This window comes from Passer domesticus, chromosome 25 (genome assembly GCF_036417665.1).
Source record: "Passer domesticus isolate bPasDom1 chromosome 25, bPasDom1.hap1, whole genome shotgun sequence".
Taxonomy (NCBI): Eukaryota; Metazoa; Chordata; class Aves; order Passeriformes; family Passeridae; genus Passer; species Passer domesticus.
Genome location: NC_087498.1, coordinates 3,232,694 through 3,254,564, shown reverse-complemented (window position 1 = coordinate 3,254,564; position 21,871 = coordinate 3,232,694). Strand labels below are relative to the sequence as shown.

General features: G+C 53.5%; 1 protein-coding gene across 3 annotated transcripts; it reads right to left on the bottom strand.

The window, feature by feature from the left end:
* Positions 1-1,091: 1,091 nt before the first annotated feature.
* SLC41A1 (solute carrier family 41 member 1) lies at positions 1,092-21,499 on the bottom strand. 3 transcript variants are annotated; one of them, XM_064398844.1, is made up of 11 exons: positions 21,400-21,499; positions 19,898-21,055; positions 15,550-15,657; positions 11,803-11,874; positions 10,877-11,021; positions 10,638-10,784; positions 9,826-9,973; positions 9,672-9,751; positions 7,699-7,833; positions 4,714-4,862; positions 1,092-3,467 (listed from the first exon to the last, which is right to left on the bottom strand). In XM_064398844.1, the coding sequence occupies exons 2-11, from the start codon at positions 20,264-20,266 to the stop codon at positions 3,282-3,284; spliced, it is 1,539 nt and encodes a 512-aa protein (XP_064254914.1). In that variant the 5' UTR covers positions 20,267-21,055; positions 21,400-21,499; the 3' UTR covers positions 1,092-3,281. The 3 variants fall into 3 exon arrangements, with proteins under 3 accessions (XP_064254914.1, XP_064254913.1, XP_064254915.1); XM_064398843.1 differs by having other exon boundaries at positions 19,898-21,484; XM_064398845.1 differs by lacking the exons at positions 19,898-21,055; positions 21,400-21,499 and adding an exon at positions 17,689-18,456.
* Positions 21,500-21,871: the final 372 nt, after the last annotated feature.

Here is a 21,871-nt window from a genome sequence, read left to right as displayed (position 1 = left end):
GTGCCCCCAGACCCAGCCCTGCACATCCCCTGTATCCCCAGATCCAGCCTCTGTACCCCCAGCCCTGTGTGCACCCCCAAATCCAGCCCTGCACATCCCCTGTGTCCCCAGACCTTGCTCTGTGCACCCCCAGCCCCATGCACCCCTGTATCCCCAGATCCTGACCCTGCACCCCCAGACCCAGCCCTGCACATCCCCTGTACCCCCAGATCCAGCCCCCTCCCCCCCAGCCCCATGCACCCCCAGATTCAGCCCCATACACCCCCAAACTTTGCCGTGCACATCCCCTGCACCCCCAGATCCAGCGCCCTGTTCCCCTAGATCCTGATCCTGCACCCCCAGACCCAGCCCTGCACATCCCCTGTACCCCCAGATCCAGCCCCTGCACCCCATGCCCACTCTCCCCTGCCCCCCTGCACCCCAGGCCATGCTCCCTGCACCCCACAAACACCTCTCCCATCAGGTTTTCATTTTTAAACAAGGCTCCCTTATTGCTGGGATTTCTCCAAGGTCTTAAACCCCAGCTGCTTCTTTCTGCACCTCCTGCTCCTTCCCCCAAGGAGGAAATGCCAACAGAACCCCCAGCCCCAGCAGAGAAGGAGAAGTGCCCCAGCACCCCAATATTCACCCTAATATTCACAATATTCACCCCAATATTCACCCCAGTGTGAGAAGCCAGCAGGGCTGGGGGGCTGCTCCCCAAACCCAAGGCTGTGTTTTGGGATTCTGCACCACAGCCCTGCTCTGGGGGCACAGCCCTGCAGGAAACACCAATTCCTGCAATTCCAGGGGTTTTTCTGCACCCCAGAAGGGGCAGAATCCTTTTTTCCCCACGAAATCAGCAGGAACAGGCAGAGGCCACGTGGCAGGAGGGCCTGGATCCTGAACCAGCACCTGGATTCCTGCTGGGAGCCCCCAGGAGCTGCCAGGACCTGGCCAAGGGCACCTGGCACTCACACTAATCCCAGCTTGCTTCATGCCCAGCAGTTTATTTGATTTTCGTAACTCTCCTATCAAAAGGGAGCTCAAATAAGCCTCAAAACTTGAAAGGGGCCTTCAACCTGATGGAAAAAACCCCACCAGAGTCCACATAAATAAATGTCATCTTTATTTAACCAAATATAATTTATCCATTAGGTCGACATCTGTCAGTTATAGGAACTATAAATAATTAAGACAGTCTTTTTCCTTTGATAAAAGAGTAAACCAGGATTTTCATCTGCAGGCAGCTGTAGAGCAGGCATGCATTGGAGTGCAACCAGTGGGAAGAGGCTTGTTTCTGGGTTTTTTCCACCAATATTCCTCAGTTTTAAATTAAATTCTTCCCTGACCATTCCCCAAGCACACCTCCGACCATATTTAATGTACAGACCCCCCCAGCCCCACCACCCCCAACCATGAGGGGCACATTCCTCCCCCAGGGAATCTTTTCCTGGGGGATAACTGGTGATGTGACAGCAGAAAGGCCAGCAGAGCTTTTCTTTATATCCACAAAAGCTGTAGTGTTAATGGAAGGAAATCTTGCATTTCATCCTCAGCATCAGGCAGAGAAATCAGGTGAGCAGCTGAGAATATTCCAGAAAATATTCCAGAAAACATCCAGGACTCCCTGGGCTGAGAGCTCAGCACAGCAGGGACAGGCTGGGTTTTGTGGTTGGGTTTTTCCCTTTGAGCGCAGCTTTGGCCAAAGGAGAGCTGAGAAATGTCACCAGAGGGGACAGAGGAGGATCAGAGCTGCTCCCACACGGGACACGGAGCACAGGAGGAGGGGGACTCAGCCTGATGCTGGATTAGCGAGGGGAAAAAGGGGGAAATCACCTCAAAAACACACCACCTGCTCTTCTGAGGAGCAGCCAGCCCTGCCTCCTGCTCACCTCCAGCAGCAGGGAAGGGTTTGCAGAGCTGCAGAGAGGGCAGGAGCAGCCCTGGATTTGCAGAATTCCATCCTGACCCTCCTTCCCAACAGCATCATGTGCAGCCAGGCCCAGCTCTGCTCCCAGCTCCCGGCCTGGCACAGCGAGCCTGGACTAACTTTGGTCTCGGTTTGCCCCTCTGGGTGCACCAGCCGTGGGTGTTCTGCCCCCCAGCACGGCCTAAGGGGAAGAGCAGGAATTCCCTGAGGGGAGCAGCACAAAAAGCAGGAGGGGAAGCAGCAGAGCAGGGAATCCTGCACTCCCAGGGCCTCCCAGCTGGGCTGAGCCCCAGCCCCAGATTTTACACAAGGCCAGGAGGTTCCTGTTCCTGCTCCAGAGCCAGGCCTCCTGTGATCCTGCATTTCTGCTTTCCAGCCAGCAGAGAAATCCCAAGGACGTCCTTCTCTAACAGACACCAGGAGCAAAATGCTCCTGCCCCGCTGGGAGCACCCCAGGCTTGGCTGGGTGGCTTTTCCTGCCTGCAAGGGGCCCCTCAGCAGCCAGAAGGAAAGCTGGGCACAAAACCCGGGGGCTGTTTGTCCATCCAGCCCTCTGGAACGCCAGCTGCACCGAGCAGAGCCAGGGAAATGGAGCAGCACCAGGAGGGCTCCAGCAGGGCCTGCAGACATCCCTGGGATGGTGATGGTGATGATGGTGATGATGGTGATGGGTGGGGAGAGCTCCCAGCCCCTCTGGGCGAGGCTCAGAGCAGCTGAGCTCAGCTCACTAAGGCAGAGCCTTGCAGCCTGGGGTGGGTGGCAAAAGGGAGCCGAGGTGGCAGCAGAGCCCAGAATGGAATTGGGGTCCCAAATGAGCTCACCTGCGTTCCTGGGGTGAACACGGGAGCCTTCCTCACCATCCTCCTCACCCCCCTCACAGACACACCCCATTTTTGGGTGAGGGCCCAGGCTGGAGCTTCAGAGAGCCAAGGCAGGGGCACGCTGTGCCCTGAGCTGGGCTGGAAGGGGCCAGCTCAGCTGGACAAGCCTGAGCTCCTCCTGCAGGGTTTAAAACGCTTATGAAGCGAAAAAAGCAGCACTTCAACCTGGAGGGAGGGGCAGGGGGGGCTCCCTGCAGGATCTGACTGAGCAGGAACTTCTCTGGAACCTTGGTTCACACATAACTGCTACGAAAATTGCACTTAGTGATTGTCTCGTTACACTTTTTCTTGGTTTGTTTGTCCTTCCCAAAACTAGGTAGATTCTTCTGTACAAACTCGGCTTGAAATATAAACCAGGTAAAATTCCCATTGAAAATAATGAGAATCCAGTATCAAAGGTGAAATCTTCCAGGGGGGCGGCAGGAGGGGGAAGCAAAGAAACAACAAATGGAAGGAGGAGAGCTGTGGGAAGGGAGGAGCAGGGAGATTTAATCCCCAACGTCGGAGTCCCGGTCACCGATGAGCCAGAGCACGTGGAAGCTGAGGGCCAGCAGCCCTGTCCCAATCAAGTCCCCCAGGGCTGTCAGGTAGGGGATGGAGAAGTTGTCGGGGTCCAGGTGCCTGCCCCACATCCAGTGCACCATCCAGTCAGCAATGTAGAGCAGGATCAGCACCTGCAAGAGCCACGGCAGCACAGCCTGAGCCCTGCAGCCCCACAGCAGCACAGGCACCCCTGGGGAACAACAACCCCATGGGCACAACAGCCCCACAGCAGCACAGGCACCCCTGGGGAACAACCCCATGGGCACAACAGCCCCACAGCAGCACAGGCACCCCTGGGGAACAACAACCCCATGGGCACAACAGCCCCACAGCACTCTGCCAGCCCCAGGGAGCACAACCACCCCAGGGACACAACAACCCCATGGGAACAACAGCCCCAGGGGAACAACCACCCCACAGCAGCTCTGCCTGGCCCAGGGAGCACAGCCCCAGGAGCACAACAACCCCACAGCCACAATAACCTCACAGGCACAACAACCCCCTGGGAACAACAACCCCAAGGGCACAGCCCCATGGGCACAACAACCCCAGGGGAAAAACAACTCTACAGGAACAACAGTCCCATGGGAACAATAACTCCAGGGGAACAACAACTCCATGGGAACAACAGCCCCACAGGCACAACAACCCCACAGGCACAATAACTCTGGGGGAACAACCACCCCACGAGCACAACCATCCCATGGGCACAAACATCCCACGGGAACAACAACCCCATGGGAACAACCCCACAGACACAACAGCCCCCTGGGAACAACAACACCATGGGAACAACCACCTCATGGCCACAACAACCTCATGGCCACAACAACCCTACAGGCACAACCATCCCCTGGCAACAACAGCCCCACAAACAGAACAACCCCACAGCCACGATAACTCCATGGGCCAAACAACCCCGTGGACACAACCACCCCACGGGACAGAAAAACCCCGTGGGCACAACAGAATCTGCAGTGGATGCTCTCCAGCCTTTGGTTTTGGGTGTCCCTCAGTGCCCTGTGGGCCCCCCCAGCTCCAGGCTGTGCCAGGGCAAAGGGCAGCACAGGGCACACATTCCCTGCAGAATTCCACATCCTCCTTCCATCACCAGGCCTTTTCAAATTGCCAGATCACACCCAGGACAAAAACACTTTGGCTATCAAAAGGACTCAGAAGGCAGACTGTAAGCTCCCCAAGAATGGCAGGATGGAAGAATTGTGAGCACAGGTGTCCACAAGGAGATGCTGAGGGATGCCTGTGCCCATCTCTGGGAAGGGACAGGGTCTCTGGGCAGGGACAGGGTCTCTGCCTCTCCCCAGTGCAGGTGCCACCCGTGTCCCCTGAGCCAGCCAGCCCCCCGGGGTCCCAGCTCACCTGGAGCAGCGCTGCAGTCATGTAGAACACGATGAAGATGAGGGTGAGCGTGGTGTGTCCCCCCTGCATGGAGTGGATGGTGTAGAGGAACACCAGGTGCCCGGGCACCACCAGCAGGAAGAGCACGCGGGCAGAGCGCGAGTTCACGTCTGCAAAGGGGACAGCAGGCCTGGCTCACACCCTGCAGTGCCCAGAACCAGTTGGGCAGGGCTTGGGAGCAAGCTGGGCTAGGGGAAGGTGCCCTGCCCATGGCAGGGGGGCACTGGGTGAGACTGAAGGTCCCCTCCCACCCAAACCTCTCTGTGACTCCATGACCCAAGGCTGGCAGGGGTTTTGGGGGGTCTGTGCAGGGCCAGGAGCTGCACTGGATGATCCTGTGGGTCCCTTCTGAAATGGGGGGTTAGAAATTTAACTCCAATTTTGGATTTTTTGTTTAGTCTTTTAACTTGTGTACTCACCTACAGAGGGAGAACAAAGAAGACTCAAAACTACTCAGAAAACAATACTAAAGAGAGATAAAAAGAGGCCCCCACTAACCTTGAAACTAAAACAAACAAAAACTAAATCTGAACTATAAACACCACATTACAACTACGTGACTAAAAAACTGCACAGGCCCATGAAATTAATAACCAGTTTAATGCACATGCATATGTCTTTTATGCATATGCAACAGGTTAGAAGATAAAGTACACTCAAGAATTTTCAGAAGAGCACATGTTCTTAAGGAGCACGTGTCCAGCATTGAAATAAATCACACCAACTTTACAACTTTTACAAGTTGTGGAGGTTTTTTTCCCATTGTCCTAGATTGCAAAGCAATGTGTGTGTTCCATCCCCATCTGTCAGAGGTGGGCACTTATCTTCTGTTCATTGGGCAATTTGCTTTATATCCTCCCTCCAGGAGATCTCTGCTGTTAATGGGTTGTTAATTATTAATTATCTTCTGTCCATGGCCACTGAGTGTCCCTGCATGGCTGATCCAATTCCAGCATCCCATGGGGAGCTGCTCCGCCCAGGGGAGGAGCCAAGCATTCCTACCTGGATATAATCTGAGGTTTGGGACACCAGCACAGCCTCTGCCCCCCGCATTCCCAGAGGAGCAGCTTTCTCCCGCCCCGCATTCCCAGAGGAGCAGCTTTCTCCCGCCCCGCATTCCCAGAGGAGCAGCTTTCTCCTGCCCTGCATTCCCACGGGAGCAGCTTTCTCCCACCCCGCATTCCCAGAGGAGCAGCTTTCTCCCGCCCCGCATTCCCACGGGAGCAGCTTTCTCCTGCCCCGCATTCCCAGAGGAGCAGCTTTCTGCTGCCCCGCATTCCCACAGGAGCAGCTTTCTCCTGCCCCGCATTCCCACAGGAGCAGCTTTCTCCTGCCCCGCATTCCCACAGGAGCAGCTTTCTCCTGCCCCGCATTCCCACAGGAGCAGCTTTCTCCTGCCCCGCATTCCCACGGGAGCAGCTTTCTGCCGCCCCGCATTCCCACGGGAGCAGCTTTCTGCTGCCCCGCATTCCCACAGGAGCAGCTTTCTCCTGCCCCGCATTCCCAGAGGAGCAGCTTTCTCCTGCCCCGCATTCCCAGAGGAGCAGCTTTCTCCTGCCCCGCATTCCCAGAGGAGCAGCTTTCTCCTGCCCCGCATTCCCACAGGAGCAGCTTTCTCCTGCCCCGCATTCCCACAGGAGCAGCTTTCTCCTGCCCCGCATTCCCAGAGGAGCAGCTTTCTCCTGCCCCGCATTCCCACAGGAGCAGCTTTCTCCTGCCCCGCATTCCCAGAGGAGCAGCTTTCTGCTGCCCTGCATTCCCAGAGGAGCAGCTTTCTCCTGCCCCGCATTCCCAGAGGAGCAGCTTTCTCCTGCCCTACAATTCCCACAGGAGCAGCTTTCTCCTGCCCTGCATTCCCTGAGGAGCAGCTTTCTGCTGCCCTGCATTCCCTGAGGAGCAGCTTTCTCCTGCCCCGCATTCCCACAGGAGCAGCTTTCTCCTGCCCCGCATTCCCACAGGAGCAGCTTTCTCCTGCCCTGCATTCCCAGAGGAGCAGCTTTCTGCTGCCCTGCATTCCCAGAGGAGCAGCTTTCTCCTGCCCTGCATTCCCTGAGGAGCAGCTTTCTTCTGCCCCGCATTCCCACAGGAGCAGCTTTCTCCTGCCCTGCATTCCCACAGGAGCAGCTTTCTCCTGCCCTGCATTCCCAGAGGACACCAGGCCCATCCCAGCAGCGCTGGAGCTCCAGAGGAAAACTCCCCCCTTGTGCAGGATCCCTGCTGCAGCAGAAGCACAGCTGGCACTGCAGGAGGGCTGAGCCACCCCGGGATGGGGCTGTGCCACCCCCTGACCCACAGGGGCAGCTCCTAAACTGACTCTGGCTGTGGCTTTTTGTTGATGTTTGTACTATTACATTTGTATTTTTTTTAGTTTTCCTAATAACTGTTATTCCTGCTCCCATATCTTTACCTGAAAGCCCCTTAATTTCAAATTTATAATAATTTGGAGAGAGGGGGTTTGCATTTCCCATTTCAGGGGAGGCTCCTGCCTCCCTTAGCAGAACCTGGCTGTGCAAAGCAAGGCACCCCAGGCTCACCTTCTGGATTTTGGGCTGCTCCTCTTCTGACTCTGGCAGGGTTTTGTTTTCTTTTTTTGCACTACTGCATTTGTATTTTAATTTTCCCACTAAAGAACTGTTATGCCTACTCCCATACCTTTGCCTGAGAGCCCCTTAATTTCAAATTTATAACAATTCAGAGGGAGGGGGTTTACATTTCCCATTTCAGGAGGGTCTCCTGCCTCCCTTAGCACAACCTGTCTGTTCCAACCCAGCCATCCACAAAGCCCCTTCCAGCTCAGGACACCCCACACCCCCAGCAGAGCCCTGGGTGGGGCAGGGCCGCCCCAGCCTGACCCCGAGCAGGGCTGGGCCCCCTTTGCCGTGCCACGGCTGCAGCCCCCGGCCCAGGGAGCCCAGCTGGCAGCAAGCCCTGCCCCGAGGGCTGTACCTGAGCTGAAGAAGGTGCTGCAGGGGCTGGGGCACTTGCGAGGGGCTGTCCCAGGGCTGTCTCCTGGCTCCCCGCTCATGTGCAGGTAGGTGGAGATGCGGCTGGCCTGCACGGCCACCAGGTTGCCACCCACACCTGTGGAAGAGGATTTGCAGCAGCTGCTGTGAGCCAGACAAGTTTGAGAAGAGGGTCTGGGAGAGTTTCCCACCAAGGTTGTTGGCATAGAAATCAAGAAAGAAAGAATAAGGGAAAAGAAGGGGAAAGAAGAAGGGGGAGGAAAAAGAATAAGAGAAAAGAAGAAGGGGGGGAAAAGAAGGAGGGGAGAAAAAGAATAAGAGAAAAGAAGGGGGGAAAGAAGGGGGAGGAAAAAGAAGGGGAAGGAAAAAGAAGGGAGAGGAAAAAGAATAAGAGAAAAGAAGGAGGGGGGGGAAAGAAGAAGGGGGGAAAAGAAGAAAGGGGGGGAAAGAAGAAAGAGGGGGGGGGAAAGAAGAAAGAGGGGGGGAAAAGAAGAAAGAGGGGGGGAAAAGAAGAAAGAGGGGGGGAAAAGAAGAAAGAGGGGGGAAAAGGAAGAAAGAGGGGGGGAAAGAAGAAAGAGGGGGGAAAAGGAAGAAAGAGGGGGGGGGAAAAGAAGAAAGGGGGGGAAAAAGAAGAAAGATGGGGGGAAAAAGAAGAAAGGGGGGGGGAAAGAAGAAAGAGGGGGGAGAAAGAAACCTGCAACTGCCTATTCCAATGAGCACTTTATTTATCCTTCCTGACCAGTGAGTAAAGTGTAAATTTAGGAGTTTTGTAAGAATGTATAAAAAGCATGCATGCTAGAATAGATCTGGGTTTGAAGCCTTCTGAGAATGGAGTGCTGCTTTCTATTGTGACCGTGTCAAGTCCAACACGCAGCTGCAGGGCACAAACAGCACCAGGGGATGGCCCAGACACCTCCAGGAGCTGCTCCCAGCAGGTCTGCAAGTGCCAGGTGCTGGAGTTCTGTAGGACAGCCTGGTTCTGACCCCAATTCTACTTTGGCAGGATGTGAGGAGCTGGGACAAAGCTGTGGCTTTTCCCTTCAGGCCCCTGAGTAAAACTGAAGCAGTTCTGTTACTGCAGCTTGGGGTGGAAGAAAAATGATGAGTCAGGCACCAAAGCACACACAGGAAGTTCAAAACTATTATTTTTCACATGAAACTGTGAAAGCCACCAGCACAGGATGCACTGGCTGAGAATTAACTCCACCTACTGCAAAAAAAAAAAAATTAAAATGATCTTTCCTGGTTCTTCAGGCAAAAAGGAAGTGAAAACTTTACACCAGAACCAGTCAGATTTCCTGACTCCAAGGCACAAATACAAATCTTTGTGCTGCCAGGTGCCACAAGACAAATGTTTTAGAAGATGGGGGTGTTCCACCAGACAGGAGGAATGAGGAAATGAAGAAGTCCACGGAAATGTGGATTTTTAGGGAATATCCTCCCAGGCCTGTCACCTGAAAAAGTGGCATATCTGTGTGCCCCAAAAGAGAATTACTGCCCTGAAATCCCAGACAATCCCAGTTTGCCATGAGCTAAGAGTGACAGGGTGGCACAGGGGAGCCAAACCTGTGAGCCCCAAAACAGAATGAGTGTCCTGAAATCCCAGACAATCCCAGTTTGCCAAGAGCAAAGGGTGACATGGTGGCACAGTGGCAGCCAGACCTGCATGTCCCAGAGGAGAATGACTGTCCTGAAATCCCAGACAATCCCAGTTTGTCAAGAGCAAGGAGTGGGTCTCTTGGGTGGGGCAAAGGGTGGCACGGGAGCAGCCAGACCTGTGTGCCTATGGTTCCCCAAAAGAGAATTACTGCCCTAAAATCCCAGACAATCCCAGTTTGCCAAGAGCAAAGGGTGACAGGGTGGCACAGGGTGTACCCCAGAGGAGAACGAGTGTCCTGAAGTCCCAGACAACCCCAGTGTGCCACGAGCTGCAGCCCAGGGCAGGGCAGGACTCACCGTTGATGACTGGGGTGAACACTGCCATCCCAGCAAAGTTGGGGTCCGACACCGTCCTGTCCAAAATGAGCCCCCCGACGCTGCAGGGGGAGAGGGGAGGTCAGTGCTGGGACAACCCTGGGGGCTCTGGGGACAGGGCCAGGGCCAGGCCCACCTGCTGATGGCCATGGCGATGATGACAGGCTCCCAGCCCGAGTAGAGCACCTCCCTGGTGGCAGAATTCCTCCTGGCAATGATGATCCAGATGGGCAGCAGCGACAGGAAGAAGGCGCACACCAAGGGGTTCACGTAGGCTTTGCTCTCTGGGCAGGGGGGACAAGGAGAAAAAGAGGCAGAAAAATCAAGGCCACGTCCCTCAGGAGCTCCAGGAGGAGCAGGGAAAGTGCAGATGTGGTGGTTCTCTGTCACAGCTGCAGCCTGTAAAACACTGGGATGTGTTTACCAGCAGGTCTCAGGGAGATCTCTGCAATTCCAGCTCTCATCCCCCCTGCCCACTCCTGGGCAGGATCTCCCAGTGCTGCTTCCTTCACCCCTGGATGAACCTGGCTCAGTCCCAGCCCCGTGTCCCCGGGAAGGAAGGAGGAGGAGGAGGAGGAGGAGGAGGAGGAGGGAGGAGGAGGAAGGAGGAGGAAACTGGGAGCCTGCAGCTGCAGCCCTGCCCTGAGGATCCCCAGCTGGAGCTGAGAGCTCAGCAGATGGAATCCAAATCTGCCTTCTGGCACTGCTGCAGCCCCAGCCAAGCCCCTGGAAGGGGCCAGCCTCTCCCTGAGCACCTCAGTGGAGAGGAGGAGGACAAGGCAGAGAGAGCCTCCATCCCCTCCCCTAACCTGAACTAAGCCCAACTGAGGGAGCTCCAGAGCAGGAACCCCACAGAGCCCAAGGAAGGCGATTCCAGAGGAAGAGGGTGAAATGAGAGGGAGCCACAGCAAGGCCCAGGCAGAGACTGAGCCTTTGGCTGCTCCTCACCCAGCTCCTTGTACAAGCCCCAGCTGATCCCTGAGAGCAGGGCCAGGGTGATGAGGTCCCCCAGGCTGGCAGCGATCGGCGTGGCCACGTTGTCAGGATTGATCCCCATCTTCCTGGAGCCAATGATCACCCCAATCATAATCATGCCTGCAAACAGAAAGAGGCCAAAAAAACCAGGATTAAGGCAAGGGGAGGTTAATATTTCAGGAGGAGGTGCACAGCAGAGGGGGGGCTCTCACCCAGGACCAGGGAGGCAATGAAGGCAGTGGCCACGCTGCTGGCACACAGCAGCACAGCGTGGTCTATGCTGAAGTGCCCGTCTGGGATCCACCCAAACACCACGGCTGCAATCGAGGCCAGGAAGCCAACCACGGTGGCCTGGACCTGGAAATGGAAAGCACAGGGTCACCAAGGCACCAGGACAGTCCCAGGGAGAGCTGGAGCACATCCAGAGGGGGCAGTGAGGCTGGAGAGGGGCTGGGAACACAAAAACCTTCTGAGGAACCCCTGAGGGAGCTGGGGGGGCTCAGCCTGGAGAAAAGGAGACTCAGGGGTGAACTTATCACTGCACAGCTCCTGCAAGGTGCCTGTGCTCAGCTGGGGCTGGGCTCTGTCTGCAGGCACTGACACAGCCAGAGCACACAGCCTGCAGCTGCACCAAGGGAAATTCAGGCTGGATATCAGGGAAAAGTTTTTTACAGAAAGGTGATAAAGTTCTGGAATGGCTGCCCGGGGAGATGGTGCAGTCACCATCCCTGGTGTGTTTAACAAAGCCTGGATGTGGCACTGGGGGCCAGGGTGCAGTTGAGGTGTTGGGGCTGGGCTGGACTCGATGATCTTGGAGGTCTCTTCCAAGTGCCCATGGCCAGCTTGGAGCAGCCTGGGATGGTGGAAGGTGTTGCTGTTTCCATGAGAAATGGATGAGATTTAAGGTCCCCTCCAACCCAAACCATTCCATGACTTTATTCTAAGATTCCAAGAGGGAAACCCCACCCAGGGGGATCAGAATCCAGCATGGCAACACCCAGTCCAACCTGCAGGACCACCTCCTCCCCATCAGACACAGAATACTGGCAGCAAACAGCAAATCCCAGGACTTTAAACCTCCCACACTTGCCAGAGCTGGCCTTGCCCAGCTGCCAATATTCCCCTTCCCTCTGCTCACCTGTATCAGAGCCATGTTCCCTGTAATCATCTTCCAGAGCTCTTTGGGTGTATCCATTTGGCCAATATTAGCCTGTAAGAGGAAATCAGACACCATCACAGCCTGGCAGCCCTTCACACCTGTAACAGCCAAATTCCTGCCTGCCAGGAGCAGGGGGGGACCTCACACCCTCAGCTCTTACAGGAGAATAACTCAGCAAAAAAGGGAGTGTGGAGGGGAATCAACACCAACAAAAAATCCAAAAATTCTGGTGCCACCAACCAAAAATCTGATGGGAATGCTGCAAAACCAACGAGATCTCTGCGTGCCCCTGCAGCACACACTGCATTGTCCATCCTGGCTGGGGCCCAGCTGGGTCAGGCTGCCCCAGGCAGGGCTGCAGAGCCCCGGGTCAGCCCCCAGAGCAGCAGCACAGCTGGCAGCAAAGCCTCCTGCTCCTGGGACAAGCTGAGCAAACAAGGCTGGAGCCACCCGGGGACACGGGGAGGAGCGGGCAGCCCTGGCACAGGGGGCACCTGGCACCAGGAGAGGCTGAGCAGGATAGAAAATAACCCAGTAAATATCACTGTGGGGGGCACCAAGCAGGACCAGGAGGTGGAAGTTGCTTTAACTCCTGGTGCAGGATCCTAAATAAGTCAGAGGAATCGCTGCAGGGCATGCACTCTGCTGTCCCTGCCACCTCCAGGGTCTTTATGGGAAGAATGGGTGAGTTTGCACCCAATTTGCATCATTAGCAGCTGATGAACTCAGGAAACAAGGGAGAGGCTCAAACACTGGAGTGGGGAGTGCACGTTGGAAGTGCATTTTAAAGGAATGCATTTTGAATTTTCAAGGAGTTAGAGATGGGACCTCTGGGTTTTTTAGATGATGGGATTTATTTTTCTCATCTTCTACTCCAACAGGAAGGGTGAGTTCAGCTCACATCTTCACTGCATGGCTCAGAAGGTCTCAAGACCTTTATTTACAAGACCTCTTAAGGATTTATTGACTAATAAAACACTGCCAACAAGGATATTTATGTTTTTGACCCAATCTTTAAATATTTACTCTTATGGACTCATGCTACAGTGTGAGCTTTCTTAGCTAACCATGCTACACACCCAAACCTACAGCACTGCATCCCAAACTTCTTCAAACTTGTGCACAACAGCACAGCAGCAATTTCCTCCTCTCAGGTGGAAAAGAAAACAAGAAATCCAGAAATCGTTGATTAATTAATGCCCCTGCTCTCCTTGCTGGATGTGCTTTACTGAGATGCTCCCACCTCTGCAGCAAATCATTCTGGGCACAGAGGAGGAAGGAATGGGGGAAAAATCCCAAAAAGTTGACTGGAGCAGCACACCCAGCACAGGAATTCGAGCTCCATATGAAGCCTGACCTTAAAATTCCAGCCCCATGGCAATTAGGCTGGGATTAGCATAACCTCTCTGTATCCCTTAATCCTTTAACTAATGGGGCAGCTTTGCCTCTTAATTGTGAAAGGAATTTCTGAGGTGCCTTAAGGCAGCACTAATTAGAAACCCAAAGCCTGAGAAAGCTCCAGGCTGTGGGGAGAGCTGGGGCATTGGATTTGTGGGACGAAGGAAGGAGTGAAAAATCTGACTCCATGCTCTCAGAAGGCTAATTTATTATTTTATTATACTATATTATATTAAAGAATGCTATACTATTCTATACTAAAGAATACATGAAGGAATGATAAATCTGACTCTGTTTTCAGAAGGCTAATTTATTAATATACTGTATTATATTAAATAATACTATACTGATCTATACTAAAGAACACAAAAAAGGTATTTACAGAAGATTAAAAATAAAGATAATAATAAAAACTCGTGACTCCTTCCAGAGTCTGACACAGCTTGGCCCTGACTGGCCAAGGAGTCAAAACAATTCATATGAAACTACTGAAACAGTAATATTTTTTATTTAGTATTATATTAAAGAATATTTAATATTATATTAAATAATATTTAATATTATATTAAAGAATACTATACTGAACTATATTAAGGAATACAAAAAAGATATTTACAGAAGGTTAAAAAGATCCTAATAAAAACTCATGAATCTTTTCAGAGTCTGATACAGCTTGGCCCAAATCAGTCAATGAGTCAAAACAACTCACATGAAACCATCACCTGTTGGATAAACAATCCCCAAACACACCCTAAAGCAGTAAAACACAGAAAAAGCAATGAAATATTGTTCTCCTTTTCCTCTGAAGCTTCTCAGCTTCTTAGAAGAAAAATCTTAAACAAGGAGATGTTTTGGAAAATACGAATGCAACACTTGGGACCCACCAGGGGAGACCCACACGGGGGTGTGTCTGTCCCCACACGGGGGTGTGTCTGTCCCCACACGGGGGTGTGGCTGTCCCCACACACACGGGGGACCAGAGATGCCCCTGTGCCAGCAGGAGCAGGCACGGGGAGGCTCCTGGATGGTCCTGCAGCCTCGCTGCCCCCTGGTTCCATGATTTGAAGGAGGGGAGGCAGAGGCCAAAGCCTCCGGGGTCAGCCTGGGGACAGCAGCAGGACAGGACCCTGTGCTGGTGTCCCCCTGCAGCCACCAGGGCAGAAGGGGCACAGTTCTGCATTCCTGACCTGCCACAGCCTGGCTCCTGTGCCAGAGCTGCCCCTGCCAGCCCCAGCAGGGACACACGAGTGCCAGCAGTGCCCCTGTGCCAGGCACTGCCCCCCAGCAGCCAGGGCCAGGAGGGACAAGGCCCCCGTGGCCAGGACAGCAAGGATGCAAGGATCCCAACCATGGGGAGGGAGCCAAACAAAGGGAATTGTTTGTTTGTTTGATTGTTTCCCAGAGAGAAGGGGGGAACAAAGCCCAGCCTCTGTCCCTGCAGGCTGGCCCAGCAGCTCTGTCCCCCCAGAGCCCGGGGAGGAGAGGAGAGGGACAGGAGAGGGACAGGAGAGGGACAGGAGAGGGACAGGAGAGGGACAGGAGAGGGACAGGAGCTGCCAGAGACGCAGAGAGAACCCTGAGCAGCCCTGCTGTGCCTTCTCCTGCAGCAAGGGCAGGGCTCAGAGGAAGGGAATGAGCCCAGCAGAATCTGGCTGTGGGATTTGTCTCACTGGCAGCCTCACAACTGGGTACAACTGGGTATTGGCCACTCCTTGTGGCACTGGCACACCCACCAAACAGGGCACAAAGGGTTTGTCTGGGCTACAGCTGGTTAAACTCATGGTGCTGCAGCCTGCTGACTTGGCTAAAGCAACAATAACTCATTTTTGGTTGCTCTACAGGCATATCTGCATGGCAAAAGCAAGTAAATAAAACTAACAAGTGCTAGTAGATCATTTGATTCAAGCCCACATTTGATTAAACCCTATATTTGATTAAACCCTGTATTTGATTCAGCCCCACATGGGATTCAGCCCCATGGCCAGAGTGAATTCCAGCAGGACGAGCACCCAGCTGGGAGCTGCATCCCCTGCCAGCTCCCCTCTGCTCCCAGCTGTGCCCAGGCCCCCTCCTGCCAGCCTGCCCTGGTGACACTCCTGTGCCCAGTTCCTGCTGGAGCAGCTGGATGACCCAGCTGCCAGCCCCAAAGCTCCAGGACCATTAACCCTTCAAACCCCATCAGCCAGCAGGGTGTAAAACCTGCCCAGCAGCTGAGCCCCAGGCTCTGGTGTCACTCCCATGGGGAAATTTGGGAATTTTACCCCCCTAAACACACACAGCCCCTCCCAAAGCAGGTGCCCTGTCCCTCCCCAGCTCCTGGGCACTCACAGCTGTGGACAGGCGGGATGCCAGGGTCATCTCCAGGTTCCCCTTCAGCCCCAGCAGAGCAGGAACCAAGATGAACACCTCGGTGACGTGCTTGAAGACATCCCAGTGCTGCAAGAGTAAAACACATCCAATAAAACCAGCACATCTCACCAGAGCTCAATTAATAATAAAAGCAGCACATCTCACCAGAACACATCCAATGAAACCAGCAAATCTCACCAAAGCACACCAAATAAAACCAGCAAATCTCACCAAGCACATTCAATAATAAAACCAGCAAATCTCACCAAGCACATCCAATAAAACCTGCACATCTCAGCTGGGTGATGCCAGCCTTTGCTCTGGGCCCAGTGCCACCCCCTCACTGTCACCTCTGGCACCTGGCACTGCCCTCCCTGCTGCCACACTGGGAATTCCGCAGTGGGAATCTTCCCACTTGTGACATTTGCAGCAGTGACCACAGGCTGAGAAAACAGCCCTGAGCCAGCAACTTTCAGTGAGAAATCCCCCAGAGAGTCCCCAGTGACAAAATGTTTACACACCCAGAGGCCAAAACAGGGAAAGATGGAGAGGCTTTGCCCAATACTTGCAGTTTTTGGCAGATTTGAGTGCTGGAGTTTGGTCAGCCGAGAGCTTTTGCTGTGTCTTGCAAATATATATATATATATATAAAAATTGTGTATATATATTTAAACTGTATATGGATAAAATTGTATATATATATAAATTATGTGTGTGTATATAGATATAGAAATTGTATATATAAAATTGTATATATATAACAGAATTATATACATTATGGAATTAGATCTATTCTATATATTATTATAATAATATATTATATAGTATAATAGTATTATATATAATTGCAAGACACAGCAAAGGCTCTCAGCAATAATAATAATAAAATAATAATAATAAAATAAATAAATAAATAAATAATAATAATAATAATAATAATAATAATAATAGTAGTAATTTGATCCAAACCCCAGCCCACTGAGGCCACCTTTCCCTTCTACCTCTGTTAACTCGGGCATTTCCTAACTCCTTCCTAACTCCTCTGCCTCTCCAGCTGCCCCGGGGAGAGGGACAGAGGCAGCCACAGTATTTAGAAAATAAACCAAAGAGCAATTTCGGGGTAGGCAGCCTTTTAGGGGAGCAGTGAAAACACAAAAACCAGTCCAAACCCCCTCAGAGGCACATTTACAAACACCCCTGGGAGCCACCCAAACCTCACTGCCCTGCCTTTATTGCCAAAACCTCTCCTGCTCCCCACCCTGCCCGGAGCACACAGAGCACAGGGATGGCAGCTGGGGATGTGCTGGATGTCCCTCTGCACTTCCTGCCTGCAAGTGTCACCTGTGCAAATATATATATATCTAGTCCAATATATATAATATATTATATATGTGTAATATAATATATATTGTCTAATATAATATATGTCTAACATATATAATAGATGTAGTCTAATAGATATAATATATAGTATAATATATGTATATATATAATATATATTGTCTAATATATATAATATATATAGCCTAATAGATATAATATATTATATTACATGTCTAATGTAATATATGTCTAATATATAATATATATAGTCCAATATATATAATTTATTATATGTCTAATATAATACACAGTCTAATATATATCATATGACATATGTCTAATATACTATATATATCTAATATATAATATATGTATAATATATTCTATCTATAGTCTAATATACATAATATATTATATATGTATAATATATTTTATCTATAGTCTAATATACATAATATATTATATATGTCTAATATATGCCCAAGATTTATAAGCTATATAGTCTAATATATATAATATATTATATGTCTAATATTATATATATAATATATATAATATATATAATATATAATATATATATTATATATATTATATAATTAATGTCCAAGATACAGAATATATACAGGCTAATATATATTATATAATATATGTCTAATATAATATACATCTAATATATATATATATATATATAGTCTAATATATATAATATTAGCTCTAGGAGAGGGCTGCTCCTGGAGAAAGGCAGAAAAGGCATCTTTGGGGAAGGAAAAGGAGATTTCCTGCAAGGAGCAGGACCTGTGGGGTCCTGGCAGCTTTCTGCACTGAAATGTTACAAAGCACTGGGAGCCTGTGGGGCTGCAGGGAACAAAGCTCCTGTGGAGAGGAGTGACCACAGCATGGGTCCATGGGACAGACAGAGCCAGGCTGCTGGGGAAGGCAGGGAAAAGAAAAACCAAACTAAAAATGGTCCAAAAAATTAAATAAAAACTAGAAAAGGCCAAAAAAAAAACCCTAAAAAAGGCCAAAGCACCCCTCCAACAACCTAAAAAAAAGGCCAAAAAATCCCACAAAATCTAAAACAGGCCAAAACCTCCTCCAAGAAAAACTAGAAAAGGCAAAAATAACTAAAAAAAAAAAAACCAACAACCTAAAAAAGGCAAAAAAAGCTCCAAAAAAAGCCAAAACAAAAACCCCGCCAAAACTTTAAAAAGGCAAAAAAAACTCTAAGAAAGGCAAAAAAACCCCCTAAAACAGGCAAAAAATCCCTCAAAAAATGGAAAAAAAAATACAAAACTGAAAAAGGCAAAGAAAATCCCCCACCAAAACCTAGAAAAGAGAAAAAATAAGAAAAACAAAAACCAAACCCCCCCCAAAAAAGCCAAACTAAAAAAGGCCAAAGGAAAAAAAAAAGATGGGGGGGGAAAAAGAGGGAAAGAAGAGGAAATAAGAATTTCAGTTCAGGCCATGGAGGCGTTACAATCCCTGGAAGAACCCTTCTGAGAAGCACAGAAATACAGAAATAAACTGGTTTTAGGGAGGCCAGCACAGCAGGACGTGCCAGGAGCCCACGCAGCGCTGAGGGCTGAGCTGGACCTGGCCCTGCTGCAGGTTCTGGAAGAATCCTCCCTTTTGGTTTGATCCCAAGGCTGGAGGGAGCTGCAGCTGCTGGCAGCACAGCCTGAGCTGCCGTGGGACGCAGGAATTACAAAGTTTTTCTTCCTAAAGGCCACAGGAATCAGGGCAGGAGATGAGGGCTGAGCCCTGCCTGGCCACAAGGGCTCTCTGCCCGCTCCAGGAAAAACTTCAGCTTGGGCTCAAATCATTCGGGGAACTTCCACAAGAGCCAGGCAGGGACCTTGTGAGGGGAAAACATGCTTGAAACGTTCTTATTTTTCAGAAAATTATTCCAGTAAAGCTGTCCCGGATTAATTTCCCCCGTCCAGCCTTTCCTGTCTGGAGTCACCTCCCAGCCGTCCGGGCAGGTCCCACCAGGAGAGGCCACAGGGATGGGCAGAGCTCACAGGCACGCAGGGGAACGGCTGCTCGGGCAGGACAGCACGAGGAGGGGCTGCTGGCCACCCGCAAACCCCAAAAAAGCCCCTCTGCCCTCCTGGCACCGGGCTGCTCCAGCTGCCAGCGCTGACACCGGAGCCGCTCCCTGCCCACAGCACCGGGCCTTGTTTACCCAGCCCAGCACACCCAGCAGCTCCAAGCCGAGAATTTTTTGGTTGCCCACAGCTCCCAAATGGCCGTGTCCCTGTGTCCCCATCCCAAAGCTGTGGATGAGGCCAGTTTTGTGCCTCAGGGTGGGAGGCTGTGCCCAGCCCGGCCTTCAGGGCGCAGGAGAAGCTGCCAGGCACGCCCGGTGGGAGCAGCACAGGAGCCCCAGCCTGCAAAGGCGGCGTTCCCCCATGGAAACACAACCAGGCTGGCACATTCCCACAGGGAACACCTTGGTTTCCATCCAGGGGTAACTGCCAGCTCCCTGCTGGCCTTTCCTCCACAGCCCTGCCAGGGGAACACTCCTGTCATCCCCGGGTGCCCCCAGGGCACAGGGAAGAGGTGCAGGAAGCTCTGGAATGAGCCACACGGAGAGAAAACATCAATCTGGCTGGCAGGAGCCTGGGACAGCACTGCGAGCACCTGAGGTGGGCAAGAGACATGAGGAGCCAGTCCCCAGGGCTGGGGTGTCACCAGGCAGCAGCAGGGATGGGATTTGTCCCCCTGTGCTCTCAGCCCCCAGGCTGCACCTTCTCCTCTGAGCCAGTGCCCTCTCCTTCCTTCATTTCTGACACCTCTAGGAGGTGTAAGCTTTGTAAATTAGGCTCAGAATTTAAATTAACTGAGCTTAATTTACAAAGCCAGGGCTGGGACAAGGTGCTGCAGGGCTCCCCATCTCCCCCTCCCCACCCAGCACACCAAGTGAAAACTGTTTTCCCCCCCTGAAGCATCCATGGCTGCAGCCAGCCGTGCTGTGAGCGTGCCAGGGGAGCAGCAGCCCTACCTGCACGATGTCCAGCACCATGCCAGCAGCGACCGTGCCAAAGCCCGCCAGCAGGAAGGGGAACAGCACCTGCAGCCCGATGGAAAACGAGGTCTCCTTGAGGGGCGAGGGGGGCTCGGGCCCCCGGTCCGTGCTGGTGTCATCGCTCTCGTTGCTCTGGCTGCCGTTTTCCAGCAGGGCATCCTCCTCCCTCACCCCCTTGGCGTTGGCACGGGACTCCAGCACCACCACTTCCACCCCGGTGCCGTCGGGCCGCAGGAAATCCGCGGGCTGCCCACAGCCCGGGCTGCCCAGGCAGTCCCCGGGCACCACGGGCAGCACGGCCCCGTTGGCCTGGGGGCTCTCCTTGTGCTCCAGCGTGGAAGTCATGCTGCAGGACACGCTCCTCTGACCCTTGGCTCGGTGGGCCTACAGCCAGCAGCTGCTCCAGGAGGGATCTTCTGCCAGCAGCTTATCCACACGGCCTTCCCAGCATCCAGGGGTGAGCTGTGCCAGCCCTGCTCGCCCGCCCGGGAGTGCAGAGCCTGCTCCTGCAGCAGAGATCCCCATCCAGCAGCGCCGGGGACAGGGACAGGGGCACGGGGGGCACGGCAGGAGCTGGGCAGGGCAGCGATTCCCGGTGGCTCTGCTCCTCTCCAGCGCCGGGTGCTGCGGCAGCGGCCCCGGCAGGATCCCAGCTCTGCTCCCGAGAGCTCTTAGCGCATCTTCTCCCAGGGTTCTTCCAGCAGATGGGATGGGGCAGAGGGAAAAGCAGATGAAGTGAGGGAAAACCAGATGAACTGAAGGACGCAGAAGCTTAAAGGAACACGGAAGGAGAGCACTGGCTTTTAGACATGATCCCACTCAGGCTCTTCTGGCTGCCAGGGCTTTGCCACTTCCTCCAGCGGCACCGTCCCTCTGCAGAACTCCAGGCTGAAGGCTCCTGCGGGCTTTCCGCCAGAACAGCCAGCGATTCCAGCAGGCTCGAGTGTCACTGCCGCCCTCCTCCTCCTCCCCAGCAGAATTTCTCCCCGGCAGCACGAGGCGAGCGCGGTTCTTACTCGCAGTAACAGCAGCTCGCACCGAAGGTTACTCACGGCGCTGGGCAGGCTGCCGGCTGGGGGCTGGCATTTGGACAGCCTGGCATCCGACGTGGCTTTCCAAGAACTCGCCCGTCACCTGAAACACACGGGAGGAAAGCCGATATTCCGGGGGGTCCCGCGGCAGCCCGCATCAGCGGCTCGGTCCGTTTCCTCTCCCCCGGCTGCTCTCCCGCACCGCCAGCGGCTGAGCCGGGGGCTGGAGGGGCACAGCCGCCCCCGGGAAGGGGCACCCGGGAGGGACCCGCAGGGCGATCCCCGCGGCCGGGGCTCCTCCCGCCTCCCGCTGCCGCAGAGCCGCCAGCTCCGGAGCGGATCCCCGCGGGGATGCGCGCAGCGGAGCGGAGCGGGGCTGCCGCCCGGCCGGTGCCCACGGTACCGCCGGCCGTGTCCCCGCGGAGCCGCTGCCGCGCGGTGCGGTACCGTGTCCCCGCGGTGCCGGTTCCGCCCGGTGCCGCTCGCTCCGCTCCCGCTGCGCACCCGCGGCTCCCCCGCCGCCCCGCGCTCTGCCCCGCCGGGCCCCGCCCCGCGCCGCCCTGACATCACCGCCGGCCAATGGCGGCCGCGCCCGCCCCGCCGCGCCGCGCTCCCATTGGCCCGGCCCGCGTGGCGTCACGTCTGGCCCCGCCCCCGGCGCGGAGAGCGTCCCTGGTGCGATAGGCCACGCCCCTTTGGCGGCGCGGGGGCGGGGCTTGTGGTCACGTACGGCTGAGCCCGCGCCGGGCGGGAGCGGTCAGTCTGTCCGTCTGTCCGTCCGTCCGTCCTGCTGCCCTTCCATCCGCTCTGCCGTCCATCCATCCATCCATCCATCCATCCATCCATCCATCCATCCATCCATCCATCCATCCATCCATCCATCCTTCTGTCTGTCCATCTGTCCATCCATCCCTCCATG